The sequence below is a fragment of the Bubalus kerabau genome, chromosome X, assembly GCF_029407905.1.
Source record: "Bubalus kerabau isolate K-KA32 ecotype Philippines breed swamp buffalo chromosome X, PCC_UOA_SB_1v2, whole genome shotgun sequence".
Taxonomy (NCBI): domain Eukaryota; kingdom Metazoa; phylum Chordata; class Mammalia; order Artiodactyla; family Bovidae; genus Bubalus; species Bubalus kerabau.
This window is the reverse complement of record NC_073647.1, coordinates 62,751,810-62,766,596: the sequence shown is the minus strand read 5'-3', so window position 1 is coordinate 62,766,596 and position 14,787 is coordinate 62,751,810. Positions and strand designations below refer to the sequence as shown.

The 14,787-nt window shown below is 44.0% G+C and overlaps 1 protein-coding gene across 1 annotated transcript; it reads right to left on the bottom strand.

The window, feature by feature from the left end:
• Positions 1-3,890: 3,890 nt before the first annotated feature.
• On the bottom strand, positions 3,891-8,323 carry ARMCX2 (armadillo repeat containing X-linked 2). Its single transcript, XM_055563686.1, has 3 exons — positions 8,246-8,323; positions 6,590-6,668; positions 3,891-6,236 (listed from the first exon to the last, which is right to left on the bottom strand). The coding sequence occupies exon 3, from the start codon at positions 6,117-6,119 to the stop codon at positions 4,290-4,292; it is 1,830 nt and encodes a 609-aa protein (XP_055419661.1). The 5' UTR covers positions 6,120-6,236; positions 6,590-6,668; positions 8,246-8,323; the 3' UTR covers positions 3,891-4,289.
• Positions 8,324-14,787: the final 6,464 nt, after the last annotated feature.

Here is a 14,787-nt window from a genome sequence, read left to right as displayed (position 1 = left end):
AGTCTCAGCACCACCTGGACTGTGCTGTTGATCATTCTCATCTGACCTAAGACACAAAAACTCAGACTTTAGGAAATGAAATATTTGCCTATTGTGTGATTCTTAGCTCATTCATAAGTCCAGTCTACATGTCTCTGCATGGGAATAGGTTCCATCTGAAGGCAGTGGAAATTTCCACTGTTAATCAGAGCAAAGGAAGCTGCTTGGATTACCCTCATAGCTGGGATCAAGCCAAGAGACATTAATACATCCATCTTCAGTATATAAGCTCAGATACCATCTCTACTTCATCCAGAAGAAAACATTACTATTCCAGGACTGACAACTTTTCAGATTCTCCTTATTAAGGGTTCTAACAATCTGGAATCTAGCCTCACCCAAGATCATGTCATTACCAGAGCAATGATATTCTTTATTACACGACCACAGGTTTGATGTCATATGGGTTACAATGGTCACAGTAAAAATGAGTAAGACACACATTAGACCAAGTGTCCTCCATCATTTCTCTCCTAAAAGGAGAAAAAGAAAAAAGGCTTCCATATTCATTGTTATCACTACTGATCTCTTCAAAAAGTCCTTAAGTATTATGAGCTGTCAAGCCTATGGCTGTGGATACAAGCTTTCCAAAATTCTAATTTTGCTTGAAAGTTCAAATTTTATTGTTGGTGGCAAACACTATCAACTGTTTTCCTTGAAGTTTCACTTCATTCATTTTCAAGAAAATGTCTACCCAGTATCCAAGTCTGAAAAAGCACAGTCTTTCTGCCAGTCATCCTTTCAAGTGAAAATGGTGTTCCACATCAAAAGCAGCTAATTCAGGCACAATTCAAATGATTATGTAAACATTTTCCTTTGAGACAACCATTGTATTAAGCTATGCAGCAGAAGAGCTTTTTGCATCCTTCGATTACACAGAATTTTTAAAAGATATGCACTCAAGCATCAAGATTTAATTAAAAATATAATTTTATTATAGGGCTCCATTAAAATGAAACTAGATTACAAGAATTTGTTGAGTGTGTGGCTACAGAGAAATTGATCACTACTAGTACAGTTTTGGGACACTGCCTTGATCTATGCTGAGGCACCAGAAATTTAACCCACCATTGCTTTGTTTTGAAAATAATTTTGATCTTACAGTTTCAGGGACCTGTAGTGGTCTGTGAACTACACATTAAGAACCGCTGATGTACAATGATTCCAATTCTGTGTAAAAATACATTGTGATGACATAATAAACATCAACATTCAGAAAACTAAGATCATGGCATCTGGTCCCATCATTTCATGGCAAATAGATGGGGAAATAATGGGAACAGTGACAGACTTTACTTTCTTGGGCTCCAAAATCACTGCAGATGGTGACTGCAGCCATGAAATTATAAGACCCTTGCTCCTTGAAAGAAAAGTTATGACAACCTAGACAGCATATTAAAAAGCAGAGACACTATGCCAACAAAGGTCCGTCTAGTTAAGTCTATGGTTTTTCCAGTAGTCATATATGGATGTGGGTTGGACTATAAAGAAAGCTGAGTGCCAAAGAATTGATGCTTTTGAACTGTGGTGTTGGAGGAGACTCTTGAGAGTCCCTTGGACTGCAAGGAGATCCAACCAGTCCATCCTAAAGGAAATAAATCCTGAATATTCATTGGTAGGACTGATGCTGAAGCTGAAACTCCTATACTTTGGCCACCTGATGCAAAGAACTGACTTCTTGGAAAAGACCCTGATGCTGGGAAAGATTGAAGGCAGGAGGAGAGGGGGACAACAGAGGATGAGATGGTTGGATGGCATCACCGACTCAATGGACATGAGTTTGAGCAAGCTTGGGGAATTGGTGATGGACAGGGAGGCCTGGCATGCTGCAGTCCACAGGGTTGCAAAGAGTCAGATATAGCTGAGCGACTGAACTGAACTGAACTAAAAGAATCTTCACTGACTTTTTCGACTGATGCCACAGACTTACATATCGTGAATATCTTTTCATGCCAATAATATAAAAGTACATTGCAGTTTTTAATAATAGTTGTATCATATTTTACTGTGTGGACATACTCTTGCATAATATTTTATATGTGGACATACCTATTGTTTAGTCAATCCCATGGTGTTAGCCATTTAAGTTGGTTCTATTTTTTCTTAGAAACATTGGTCAACTGCATATAATTGATATTCCTCTGCATACAATTATTTATTTCTCTAGGGAAAAAAAATCCTACAAGTACAGTGCTCCACTGAAAGGCAGGTACATCTTTAGAGCTTCTTATATAGACTACCAAATTGCCTCTAGGTAAGTTGTACCAATATATATGCCAACCTGTCCATTTTCTATGTGCTCCCCCTCCCAGGAGTCCCTATCTCTATTTCTGCCACAGCCTACCATACACTTGCTCCAAAATGAAGATTTCATGAGAGGTGTCAGGAAAGCAGGCTGGGTTTGGAAAAATCTGTGAGACTTCTCCCATTTTCTTCTTTCATAGCTTCATTGGGCCAGGGAGTAGAGGAAGGAAGATCCTCCTGCTCTTAAGTGAACTCAGGGGTGGGGGTGGAGTTCCCATAAAGGCCTCAACCACTTCCTCTCTTCTAAAAGAAGATGGACCTAAACCTCTAACTTGAGAGGAGTGGGGAAATCACTCTTTGCACAAAGAGTCATTCTTTTTGTCACACTTCTCTTTCACATCATTATAAATGGTTAACTCAAACAAACAAACCAAAGAAAGAAAGAAATGGTAACTCATTCTGACATTACTTGGTTGCCAGAATTGCCCAAGGAAGAGGGCTTTCTTTGTCAGAGCCCGCACGAGATCATACAATCCTTTCTGTCAACCTAGAGACAAGACAGAAGATTTTGGTAATTTTTTGAAAAGCACCTCTTTATCGTTTCCTAACATTTCCAATAGTCACCACCCTATTTCACTCTTCATCATCTTATGAAGATGATGGTTTGTCATCATGCATGCATGCTGAGTCACTTCAGTAGCATCCAACTCTGTGCAACCCTATGGACCATAGCCTGCCAGGTTCCTCTGTCCATTGGATGCTCCTGGCAAGAATACTGGAGCGGGTTGCCATGCCTTCTTCCAGGAGATCTTCCCAACCCAGGGATCAAACCTGTATCTCTTATGTCTCCTGCATTGGCAGGCAGGTTCTTTACCATTAGCACCACCTGGGAAGCCCCCTGGTTTATCATAACTTCTTAACAAATGTCTCCACACCTAATGCCATCCCCGCTCCAGCCCATTTTGCACATTGCCCCATTACCTTTTCTTTTGCCAAAAATGTCCAGTAATTCCCAGAAAATGACAGGATAATATTTCAATATTCCAGCTTGCAGTTCAGGATCTTCCCCAAACTTTTCACACCCTATATTTCCACCTTAGTCTCTCATCACTTCTCTTCCCAGTTTCCATTCCAGGCAAACTGGTTAATTTCCTGTCACTGGAACAAATTGCATGTCTTCAAGTCCTTTCCCCTCCTGGAATGCCCTTCTATGTTTTCTCATGCTGCCCTTCGGGGCCCACCTTAAGTGTGCCCTTCCTTCTTGAAGCTTCCTAGCAACCTCTGCTTTGTTTAAACAGATAGCATATATTTGACAATAAGCATATGCCCAAGTACTGTTAGTAATCTTTTTGTATTTGTGTACCTCACCTCTCCAGCTAGATTTTATTTTTTATAATTGATTCCATTAAAGAAAAATGTTTGTTTTATATGTAAGTTTGGATAAAAAATGCATTTAGTTCATCTATGTAGTGTTTGGCATCATAACTTAAAAAAAATTTGATACCCCTAATGCTAATTTAAGAGATGTTTTAAACATCCGAAAGAAATTATGAAAAATTCCAGCTAGATTTTATATTCAAGCAAGAAAACCATTCTTTTAATCGATTGAAACATACAATTTTATTAATGATACACAAATGAAGTCTTTGGTGAATAAATTCAAGTCGAAACAGATGATAGAAGTATAGGCTATTCATGATGGACAGTTTCACTATCAATTCAGAGAGAGGAATCAGTAAAAATATTTCTATTCAAGCAGCACGATTAAAGTCACAAATGTGTTTTCAGGACAAGAGGACTATTTATTTGGTATTCATAAAATGGTTCAGCTTAAAACTGGAGATAGTTGCAGATAACATCACTCTGATTGATACATTATTCAAAACTGGCAGCTGAAAGGATCCCTTTACTATATGAGAGGGTGAAAAAGCAGTAACTTTCAATTTTCATTGCTCCCAGACTGCAAAACCAGACATTTCTTCAAGTTTTCAAGAGCACATAGACAATCAGAATTTGTCCACTAGTTTTATAACTTTCACTTTCACCAAGAGGTCATGGTGATCTGCTAAGGCTCGAATTTTCTTAACGCACACTCCAGATGCAGTACATAAGTAAAAAAGGGAGCCTTTATTGAATTCTCTGTAGTTGAATACTTCTGCCCTGAGATTGTCATAGATGATCTCAAATAGAGTCAGGGCATTAATAAGAATTTCTGATTCCACATAAGAATTGTAGAGGGAACTAAATGATGATGGCACTTGGGTACTGAGTAGTTTTTTTAACATATCTGGATTTTCAGCAAAATTCGAAAGTATTTTCAAAATCTCAACCTTGATTTTTCCACCTCCCTGAGATAACAAACGGAAAAAGTTTGCAATAGAATTGACAAGCAGGTGCTGGTAGTCATTAGTAATAGTCATGTTTGTTAAAAATTTTAATCCAACTACCTGTACTGCTGAGTTCAGGTTAGAGGCCATGATGTCATCCATCACTTTATTCATGTATACCTGAAGCCGGCCCTGATTTTCATAATTCTCACTCAGGTTATTCATGGCCATTAAGGCTTTTTCCTTAATGTGAGGGTCAGTTTTGTTGATCATGTTGGCAATAATTGGGAGGCCTCCCAACTTGCGAATTGTGTCTTGGTTGCATGAATAATTGGCATTATTGCTCAGAGTGAGCAAAGCTACCTGTTGGATGAAAGGATCATCCGACTTCTGAAGCAAAGCAAGGACTTTCCTGAGATCTCGGACACCCAGAATCTCATCAATTTCATAAGGAAAGGGGCGCTTCTGCATGGGAACAGGTCTCCTCCCTTTCCCTTTCTGCTGGGTCTCAGGCTCAGAGTCTGATTCCGATTCTGTGTCTGTCCATCCAGACTCTCCTTCCTCAGAATCAGGAACCTCTGCCAGGAAAGCCTGGCCCCCATTAGCAGACGCTGCCGCGGCTGCTGCAGCCCCATCTCCGGGCCGGAAGCCCAGCCCCAGTTCATCTACTTCAACCTTATTTTTTTTGCCTTTGCCCTTGCCTCCAGTCCGGGACCTGGTTACACCCTTAGCTCCACCTTTGGGTACAGCTCCAGTAGCTGACCCGGCCTTAGGTATAGCCCCAGTATGAGCCCCGGGGGTTGCTTTCTTAGTGGCTGCTGCTGTTCTAGAGGACCCTGAAGGCCCAGGAGCCTCTGCAGTCCCAGAAGGTGCTGCTACCCCTAAAGTCGCTGCTGCCCCAGTAGGCATTGCTGGTATGGAAGCCTCCACTGGCTCTGTAGGTTGTGATGCCTCAGTAGGAACTGGCACCACATGAGGCACCACTGGTGCCCTGGGAGCCTCTGCTGCGCCAGGGGCTTCTGCTAATTTAGGAGCCCCAACCATTGCGGGAGCCTTCGCAGCTGAGGGAGCCTTTGCCTCCCAGAGAGGTGGTGCCACTGCAAAAGCCACTGTGGCGACTGATTCAGCTTTAAGCCCCACCCAAGCCCCTTCTGTCTCCTGGCCCTTATTTCCTGCCCCACTCTGGGTCTCGGCACTGGATGCAGCTGGGACCACTGCTTCAACTCCAGCAGTGTCCAGAGCAGAGGATTCATCCTGAGCCCTTTTCTCTGCCCCAGTGCGGACTGGGGCTGGAGGACTGAATCCTGGCCCAAGGTCAATTGTGAATCCAGCCCTTAGTCCAGCTCTAGCCCTGGCTCCAGTCTCAGCCACAGCCCTGGTCTTGGGTTTAGCCAGTCTCTTCTTCATCATATGGTTTCTTCCCCTGGCATATTTGTAGACACAGTACCAGGCACTGGCCCCGATGACTATCCCAGCAGCTACGCAGCCAGCATCCCGAACACGGCTCATGATGCAGCTGGAGTTAATTCTCTGATGCAGACGTGCCCAAGTGGGGTGCGTGCACGTCCAAGTGAGGCGCTTCAGCTCAGGCTCAAAATTCTGCTGAGGTTGCAAGCAAAGCAGGACCTGGGGGTGTAGGATAAAAATGAGGCTTAGGGCTGGCACACTTCATGCCTAACCAGGCCTACTTACAGAAGAGTCTGGGGACATAATGCTTGGTGGGTGGGCTAGTACCCAGATATAGGTGTCCAGGCCTCTGTGTGCTGCTTCAGGTCCCTGGTTGTCCAATGTTTTCTACATCTTTATCCCTAGCCCACCCTGCCCAGTATCAACACACCTAATTTCCCAGCACCTAAATGAGGGATGAGAGGCCAAATAGACTTCAGGAAAGTAGGTAGAGAGCCAGAAGGAACCCTAGATTCTTTTCTGATTCCCTCACCCACACCCCAAAGATTCCCAGGTGATCCCCATACACTTACCAACCTGCTGGGAGAGCAGGAGCAATTTGCACTTTTCCACCAGGCTAACAGTTGTGCAGGGCCCAAAAGGCAGAGAAACCTGTGGAAAGATGCCAGAAAGGGGGTTTTGGGCACCTTTGTAGAAGGATTCTCTTCTTCTCTTGATATGAACCCCTGTGAGTAAGTTTCTCCCTCCCAGGGCTCCTCTTTCCTACCATATCTCTTCCTCCTCAAACCCTGATTTAAGAAAGCAAATGCCACACCCCTTTGGCTTCACCTAAAAGGACATATCCAGGGCAAGTGTTTTTTGTAAAGAGGGAGAAGATGAGGGAAGAGAAACCTCTGGCCCCAATTTCTGCTCTGGTTTCTGCCACATCCATACACGGGGTTCCCAGACAGTTCCCAGCCCCCCTCACACTGATCTCCAATGATTCAGGGCTGTTTCTCTTTCCTTCAGTTCAGTTACAGCTTCATCCTACAGACAGACTGAAAAGCAGAAATACAGACAGCAAAACGTTGGAGACTGAGAGCCCGGAGGATGGTACTGACTCAAGACAATAGTCCCCAATTGCTTTTTAGCATTCACAAACCCGAATGACAAAGGGCATGCACCTCTCAATTCCCTCAACTCTTCTCATCCCTACCCCAACCCTAAACCCCGCCCCCGCGCAGACTCCCCAGGCACTCAACCCCTCCTTCCCTTCGCCCCGCCCCCGTCCGCCATTTCTCCCAGACGGCCACACCCCTTCTCCTGCACCGAAACAGGAGGGGGCGGGGCGAGGGTGCTGCGGAGGCTGGTTGGGTCGCTGGACTAGGGGTTATGGCCAAACAATCGAGCGTCTCCCTCATATGACCACCCGTCCTTCACGCTCCAGCCCCCAGGCCTGGCATCAGCCAGCAACCGGGCCCCAGTGTTTGCCCTTTCGGTTTGAGGGTCGTGATTCTCCACTGTTTCTCTGCTCTGGGCTCCGCCTCCCACCCCCCATCGCAAACCCCCGTTAACCGCCATTTCTCCCGCCAGCGTACCCAAACTCCTTTTTCAGGACTGAAAAAACAGAGGTGAAGGGCTGTATGGGCCAGTGATGTCTGGAAAGAAGCCTAGGACTTAGCACGGCGGTTTCTCTCAGGGTCTTCCTTCCTGTAAAGCCCAGAGCCAACCCGCCATCTCCCCTACAAATGCTGTCACACCCATTTCCTAGCACCCCAAAGGACTGGGGGCCGGCCGGGGAAGAGGGTGTGGGGGCAGTGGTCGAAGGAGGTATCTGAAAAGTGAGAGTGGGAGTGAATAAGCCGGACTGTTTACTAATTGCGTGCCCCTCGGATCACCCTTTCCCCAACCTCCCCACTGGCCTTATATGCGCTGCCACGTTTATTTCTCTTCCCTCCTCCTCTCAAAACTGGATGGGATGTGGGGTGCGGGGCCTGAGTGTCAGAAACAAAACCAGAAAAACACTGGCTGATAGAGGAAGTGAGCGATTCTCTGCAAGTATGTCTGCGTCTTTATGTTCCCCCCTCCCCCGCTCCCCGCCGCCCACCAAAATGAGCTGCGACTAAGCGCGGGGGTCTGGAGAGTCGGCCAGGGGCGGGCGAGGTGGAGATACCCGCGGCCTCAGACTCCCGCATCTCTGTGCTACCCCCTATTCAGGGGTGCCGGGTCATGGCCACCCTCACACCCACCTGCCCGGATCTGGGGGGATTTTCTCCTCCTCCTCCGCGCCTGGGTTAAACGCACGGCAGTGCACAGCGCAATAGAGTTGGTACCCAGAGGAGAACGGAGGACGGCGGTCAGAGCTTTAAGTATCTTTGCTAACGTCAGCTCCTGGTCACGTGAGGGTTGCATCGCCAGTGAGCTTGGGGCCCCAATTTCCACTCCCACCAAGAGCAAGAGCCCCCTCCTTTACCCCCACTAGCACCTCACCCTACCCCATCAGGTCCTGTCACTCTTTTTTTTTTTTTTTTTGGTCTTTATAGTCCAGAAGCCACAAGTAGCCTGTTCTCCCTGTGTTAGAATTTTGCCTTTCTCTGGTTACCGGAGAGGGGATGGAATCTTCTTGGAGAGCTATTGACATTTTTTTATTTTTTTGTCGGGGAATTCTCTCATCCTTTCTTGAGCAGCCAAACATCCTTTCTTGAGCAGCTAAACATCCTTTCTTGAGCAGCTAAACACTCTCCCCTCGCTCCACCCCCAGTCCCCCATGCACTACTGCCCACAGTCGGACCCCTGCTCCAGTATAGGTAAGCGGCAGAGTGTCAGAAAGGAGACAGGGAATGGTAGTGCGGTCTTTACTTCTGTAATACTTCTCTGTTTGTTTGGTTTTTTTTTAAGTCGTTACCACCCTTTGTTATTATAGTAAGAAAATATAAGAAAACAAGAGTTCAGTGTGAGCAGCAGCAGCAACAAAAAAAAGAGTAGACATGTTCTAGAAAAAAGATCTCCCACTAATATTGAAAAGCACCATTAATTTTGGTTAATTTTTACCACATAGAAAATTATATTGGCTGCATAGAAAATAGTTTTCAAAGCATGGTAATGTATTTGCATATCTAAAAATGGAATTTTTCTCAACAAGTGTGTTTCCATACCATCTGTAAATTGATCTATGGAGAGATGTTCAGTTGTCTGATCTTATTTATTTTGGACAAATAATATCCTACTTTTTCTCCTTCTGGGACAGCTTTTAAGTTGGATAAATAAATGATCCTGTCTTGTTCTGTTAGAGAAGCACATTTATTTCATGGTCCCAAACTGTTGCTGCCTACTGTGTGAACCTCTTGCAATTTGATGGCTGCAACCATGACAGTTTTGATCACCTGTCCCTGGATCAGGTTCCAGTTTTGTGATTCAGCTCTGTGCAAAAAGAATAGCTCTTGTATGAAGAAAATGATGGATATGTGGGATGCAGATATGGTCAAATCCTTCCAGTCCTGTCAAGAGGGGAGGGAGGAAGGCACTTGCCCTCCCACCTCTCCTATATTCCAGGGCCTCTCATCCTCTGGCACCTGACTCTGTTGCTTATCTCAAAAGCAACAGTATATATGGACCGGTGACTAGGGTGGTAAATCTAATATTTACTCAGATGACCAACTTGAGTAAGTGCCTTTGGCTTCCTCCCTCCCTCCCTCACAGCGGTAACTTAGGGATTCACAGAAAGCATTGCTGTTCCCACCTACCCCTGCAGCAGAGGGTTTCTATGAAGGTTGCTGGGGAAAGCACCCAGGCCTGCCTGCCCTGCTCTGCCCTGATTCATGGTGGCCCAGTTAGCCTTGTTCCTTATGCTGTCTGCTGCTACCACCTGACCTTAGAGGTGCAGCCTGCTTGCCTCTCACCTCTGACCACCTTACCTCGGGGCATCCAGGGGATCTCCCCGACTCAGGGATTGAACCCACAGTCTCTTATGTCTCCTGCATTGGCAGCCGGGTTCTTTACCACTTGCGCCACCTGGGAAGCCCCAGTGTATGCATAAATTAATGGTTACAAATATTCAAAACAATAAGGAAATGTACAGCATTCAGGGAAAGAGCTCCATGATCTCTTTTCCACTGTTAGTTGCTGCTAAAGATTTCCAGCTTTCTTTTTATGCACATATTAGTAAGTGCATTTGTGGTTACTAATCAACTTCTGAATTGAACAAGAATAAACAATAAGCATTTGGAATTTGTATTGTAATTGCAATAAATCTGCAGTTTAATTTGAGGAATATTAGCATCTTAACGTTGAGACTTCCCCTCCAGGAAAATATGTCTCCATTTTGCTCAGATCTATTTTTGTTTGTTAATCAAATATTGTAAGTTTCTTCAGCTAAGTAATTCCTATTAATTATTAGATTTTTCCTAGGTATTAGAAATTTATGTTGCAGAAATGCTATTCCTTTCTCCAATTATAATTTCTTAAAGGTGATTTTCTGCTTAAGGAAAATGTTCTATCATATAGTTATTTTGTATCTGCCCGTTTCTGTGTTCTGTCTGATTGATTCCAATTGTTTTCTGGTGATGCTTTTGGTTTTTCCAGGTATGTATACATAACCATCTTCAAATTATTTTTTTTTACATTTCTTCCTTTCTAATATGTATAACTTTTCCCTTTTTCTTTGCTGCATGTGTTATAAGGACCAGAACTATGTTGAGTAATGGTGGTGCTTGAGAACCTTCTGATCTTGTTCTTGAAGAATATGGGAATACCTCTTATGTTTCATCTTTTAGTGTAACTTTTGCTGTTTCTGATACATTTTATCTGTTTTTCAAGGTTACTTTTACTTGTGTTTATCAGTACTTCACAAAAAGTAGTAGAAGGAAATAATATCAGTGAGTAGAGGTTACCTCACAGGTTCTGTGGTCTTGGTAGCCTACAAAGATGGAGGAATCTGCTAGGTCAGAATAGCCTCTGATATAGTCTTCATCAGACTAAGACTATTTTATGTGCTCAGTCGCTCAGTCACTCTTTGTGACCCCATGCAATGTAGCCCACCAGGCTCCTTTGTCCATGCAATTTTCCAGGCAAGGATACTGGAGTGGGTTGCCACTTTCTACTCCAGGGGATCTTCCCTACCCAAGGACTGAACCCGCATCTCTTGTGTCTCCTACATTGGCAGGTAGATTCTTTACCACTAGCACCACCTGGGAAGCCCATTTTCTTTTCATTAATTTAATTTAACTTAATCTAATTTAACCAATAAAAATTCATTAAATTATAAATATATAATTCTTTACTACATAAGCCAAGTTTCCACTATTCCTTTTTATATATATATAAATTTACGACTGCCTGAATCAGTTTATCAAATGGTTTAATTGTATGGTTTTTTTTTCTTCTTCAGCTTGCTGTTGCAATGAAAGATGTAGATGAACCAGTCTCCCTGTCACTCTAGTCTCCCTATAGTTTATTCTCACTACCTCCCCCAAATTCAAACTCCCAACCCACCTTCCCTGGTTTAGAGTAAATGCAGATGTCTTCACTACAACTGACAAGGGCCTATTCTCTTAACCTTATTACCTTTCTGCTTCATCTTCTACTGCTCTCTCTTTCACTCAGTGATTCCAGCCTCATTGATGTTCCTGGAACATACTGGGCTTGTTACTTCCACAGAGGCTTTGCATCTGCTTGTCCTCATGCCTGGCATATTCTTCCCCCAGATGTTACCACACTTAGATTCTTCACTGACTTCATGTCTGTACTCAAAGGTCACCTTTCTAGTGATGCCATCTCTGGTCACCCTGAAAAGTTATCTGAAAGTTTAACCTGTCTCAACTTTTCATATCTCCTTTTCCTGCTTTTAATTTTTTTTTTAGTATGTATCACTGATAGTATATATATATATATATATATATATATATATATATATAGTTTATTTGCTTTTTTATTGTCTGTCTCTCTCATTACAATGTAAGAGCCACATGATTTAGAGATTTAGCTCTGTTTTATTCACCCATGTAACCACAGAATGTAGAACAATGCATGGTATGTAGGAGGTCTCAGTAAATATGTTGAATAAATGAATAAATAAAGGAATGGCTTTCCAACATTTCACTTACAGTGACTCTCTGTGCAGTCCAGAAATAAAGCCAGTTGGTTATGCTATATTAGCAGATTTGTAAACTCTCAAGTAAATAGTTAGCTAAATCAGGGTCTTATCATGTGACTAGATGTAGAAGATATTAAGAGAGCTTTGAGTGGCACATATGGAACTCATTATAGTGAGAATGATTGTTTATGAGACATGCCTTTACAAAAAAATAATATTTTTCTTCGCATGTGAAAGTAGTTTTATCATTATTTTGCCACAATAAAATTTGCATTATAAAAAAAGAAACAGAATAGTGCTAACAAGAAAATAACAAAATCCATTCCTACTCTCTGCTTCCTTTCCTGCCACCCCTTCCCCCATCCCTATTTCCAGGTATTTTCAGGACTGCAGAGGTGAACATTAGTGATTCCAAAGAAAAAAGGTGGAGGGAGCAGGGAAAAGGACAGGACCATTCCCCATAGAAGCAGTAGAATTGGCTAGCAGCCCAGGAGAAAATATTGCCTCTTCTAATAATCAAAGACAACACGTTTGTTGGATGTGCAATGACTAAAAAGAGGGACAGCGTCCTGTGTGGTGCTGGGGGGACAGAAAAAGGGGGCTGGAAGGGGGCGGGTCACCCTCTGCTTGGCTAATAATAAGAGGGGAAATTTGGGACCCTGAACTCACCCTTGACGTAGCTTCACGTGACTAGGAGCCTGTGTGCTGAAGTCGGTCCAGATAGCGGTTCTTACTCAGGTAACCGACTCCCGATTTCGTTGGAGGTGGTGTGACTGTGGTCAGGGAAGGAGGACAAGAGGAAACCTGTCCTGATTCCCTCCGCTCACGGTGAGGGTGGGTATTGATTGGAGACTCTTGAAATGAGGGTGGAGGGTAGATTTTCGAGTTTGGAGGGGCTTCTCAGTCTCCCCGACCCTCCCCCCCGCCCCACCCCGTCAGAGTCACACGAACCCAGCTCCTTTTTGTGTTCTGCCTTGTAAAAGACAGCTGAAAATGTTGGCGTGGGGGACTCCCGCGGGCAGAGGGGAGGGGAGGAGGAGGCTGTCGGGGAGTGGAGCCATGGGGGGGTGCGGTGTGAGGTGAGAGACAGGCCTGACTACCTGGACTGACAGGAAAAGTTCCGGTTTTGAGCCCACATTTAGCTGTTGGTGCTTTCGCTGTATTCATTGCAGCACTGAGTCCCCATTGTCTCCTATCTGTTTCTGTCTGGTTCTCGTTTTGGTCTGTCCCTGTCTGCTGGTCCATCTATCAGTGGGTTGATGATGCAAAAGAAAAAGCCTCTTAACGCCTCATTTTCTTCTTCCCTCTCCGCCCCCAACACCCCCGCCCCCTAGATCCAGCTAGATTGCGGTTTCAGACTCCTGCGTCCAGGCGGCTCTGGATAGCCTATGAGAGTCCCCTGAGAGCTTCGCTCGGCTGCAGCATGGGCCGTGCTCAGAATTTGGGCTTGATGGCAACAGGCCTGGTGGTCGGGGCTGGCTCCTGGTACTACATATACCGACTGACGTTGGGAGAGCAGAATAAGAAGAGACCTGCTGATTCGAAAGACATTAATCCTGCCTACAAAAAGTTTAGAAAATACAGAAAACTGTAAGGAAGAAAATAAAAATAAGTCACCAATAATTGCTATTCCTTGTCTTTCTGTCTGTGTAAGAATGTGGATGTGTGTGTTTAACAGTATTGAAACTATACTGTGTATGATATCCTGGAATTATTTTTTTTTCAGGTTACTTTGTAGGGTATGCCTTTCATCAGTTAATGAATATGCTTCATAAACAGTCTTTTAACAGATTGTTTCATAATAACATCATAATCTTCTCCCTTTGCTGGCCTTTCAGATAGGAAAGAAATATTAGATATCTTAATTTTCTACAAAATAACCGTGGAGGATCAGTGATAAAGAATCCGCCTGCCAATGCAGGAGACAGAGAAGACTCAGGTTCGATCCCTGAGTTGGTAAGATCCCCTGGAGGAGAAAATGGTAAGCCACTCCAGTATTCTTGCTTGGAAAATTCCATGGACAGAGGAGCCTGGAGGGCTACAAGTTCGTGAGGTCACAAAGCATGGAATGTGACTGAGCGGCTGAGCATGCACACACACATAGAGAAAGTCTACATAGACTTTTGCAGGGATGTCTTTCCATACTAGTTATAGCTGTGATATCCATCATTCTTGTTTCCAGAAGGACCAATTAGGTAGCTTTGGTGCCATGCTTGGCATAGAGGGCATAGGAATTTGGTGAGACTGACAGCCTTTGGTAGGACCCAGCCTTGTAGGAGTATCATTAAGGCCAGCAGCTTTTATTTCCTCCTCTTTTCTTTGGGCTGTCAGGAAGCAGGCTAGTGGTCTCATCTATTCAAGGGACTCTGAGATCTCTCCCGTTTTCCATTGAGTGGGAGAAGGGATTTCTTTTTAGTATGAGGGAAATCCTTCACTCCCTGAGCTTCATTTTTCACAATGAATTTGGGGTTTGGAGGAAATAATATCTGGGAAATCCTGCCACAAACTTTCTCTGAGGCAAGGAAGTAACAGAATTGGCTGGACTGAGAAAGGGAGAGCAGGGAACACAGACAACCATAGAAATGAAACAAATTAAAAGCTTAAGTGAGGTTCTCTAGAAACAGAGCCTGACATGGGGCTTCTTCTGAAAGTGGTTTATTGACAGAGTGTTCTCAGATGAAACATGTATGGAGATGAGGG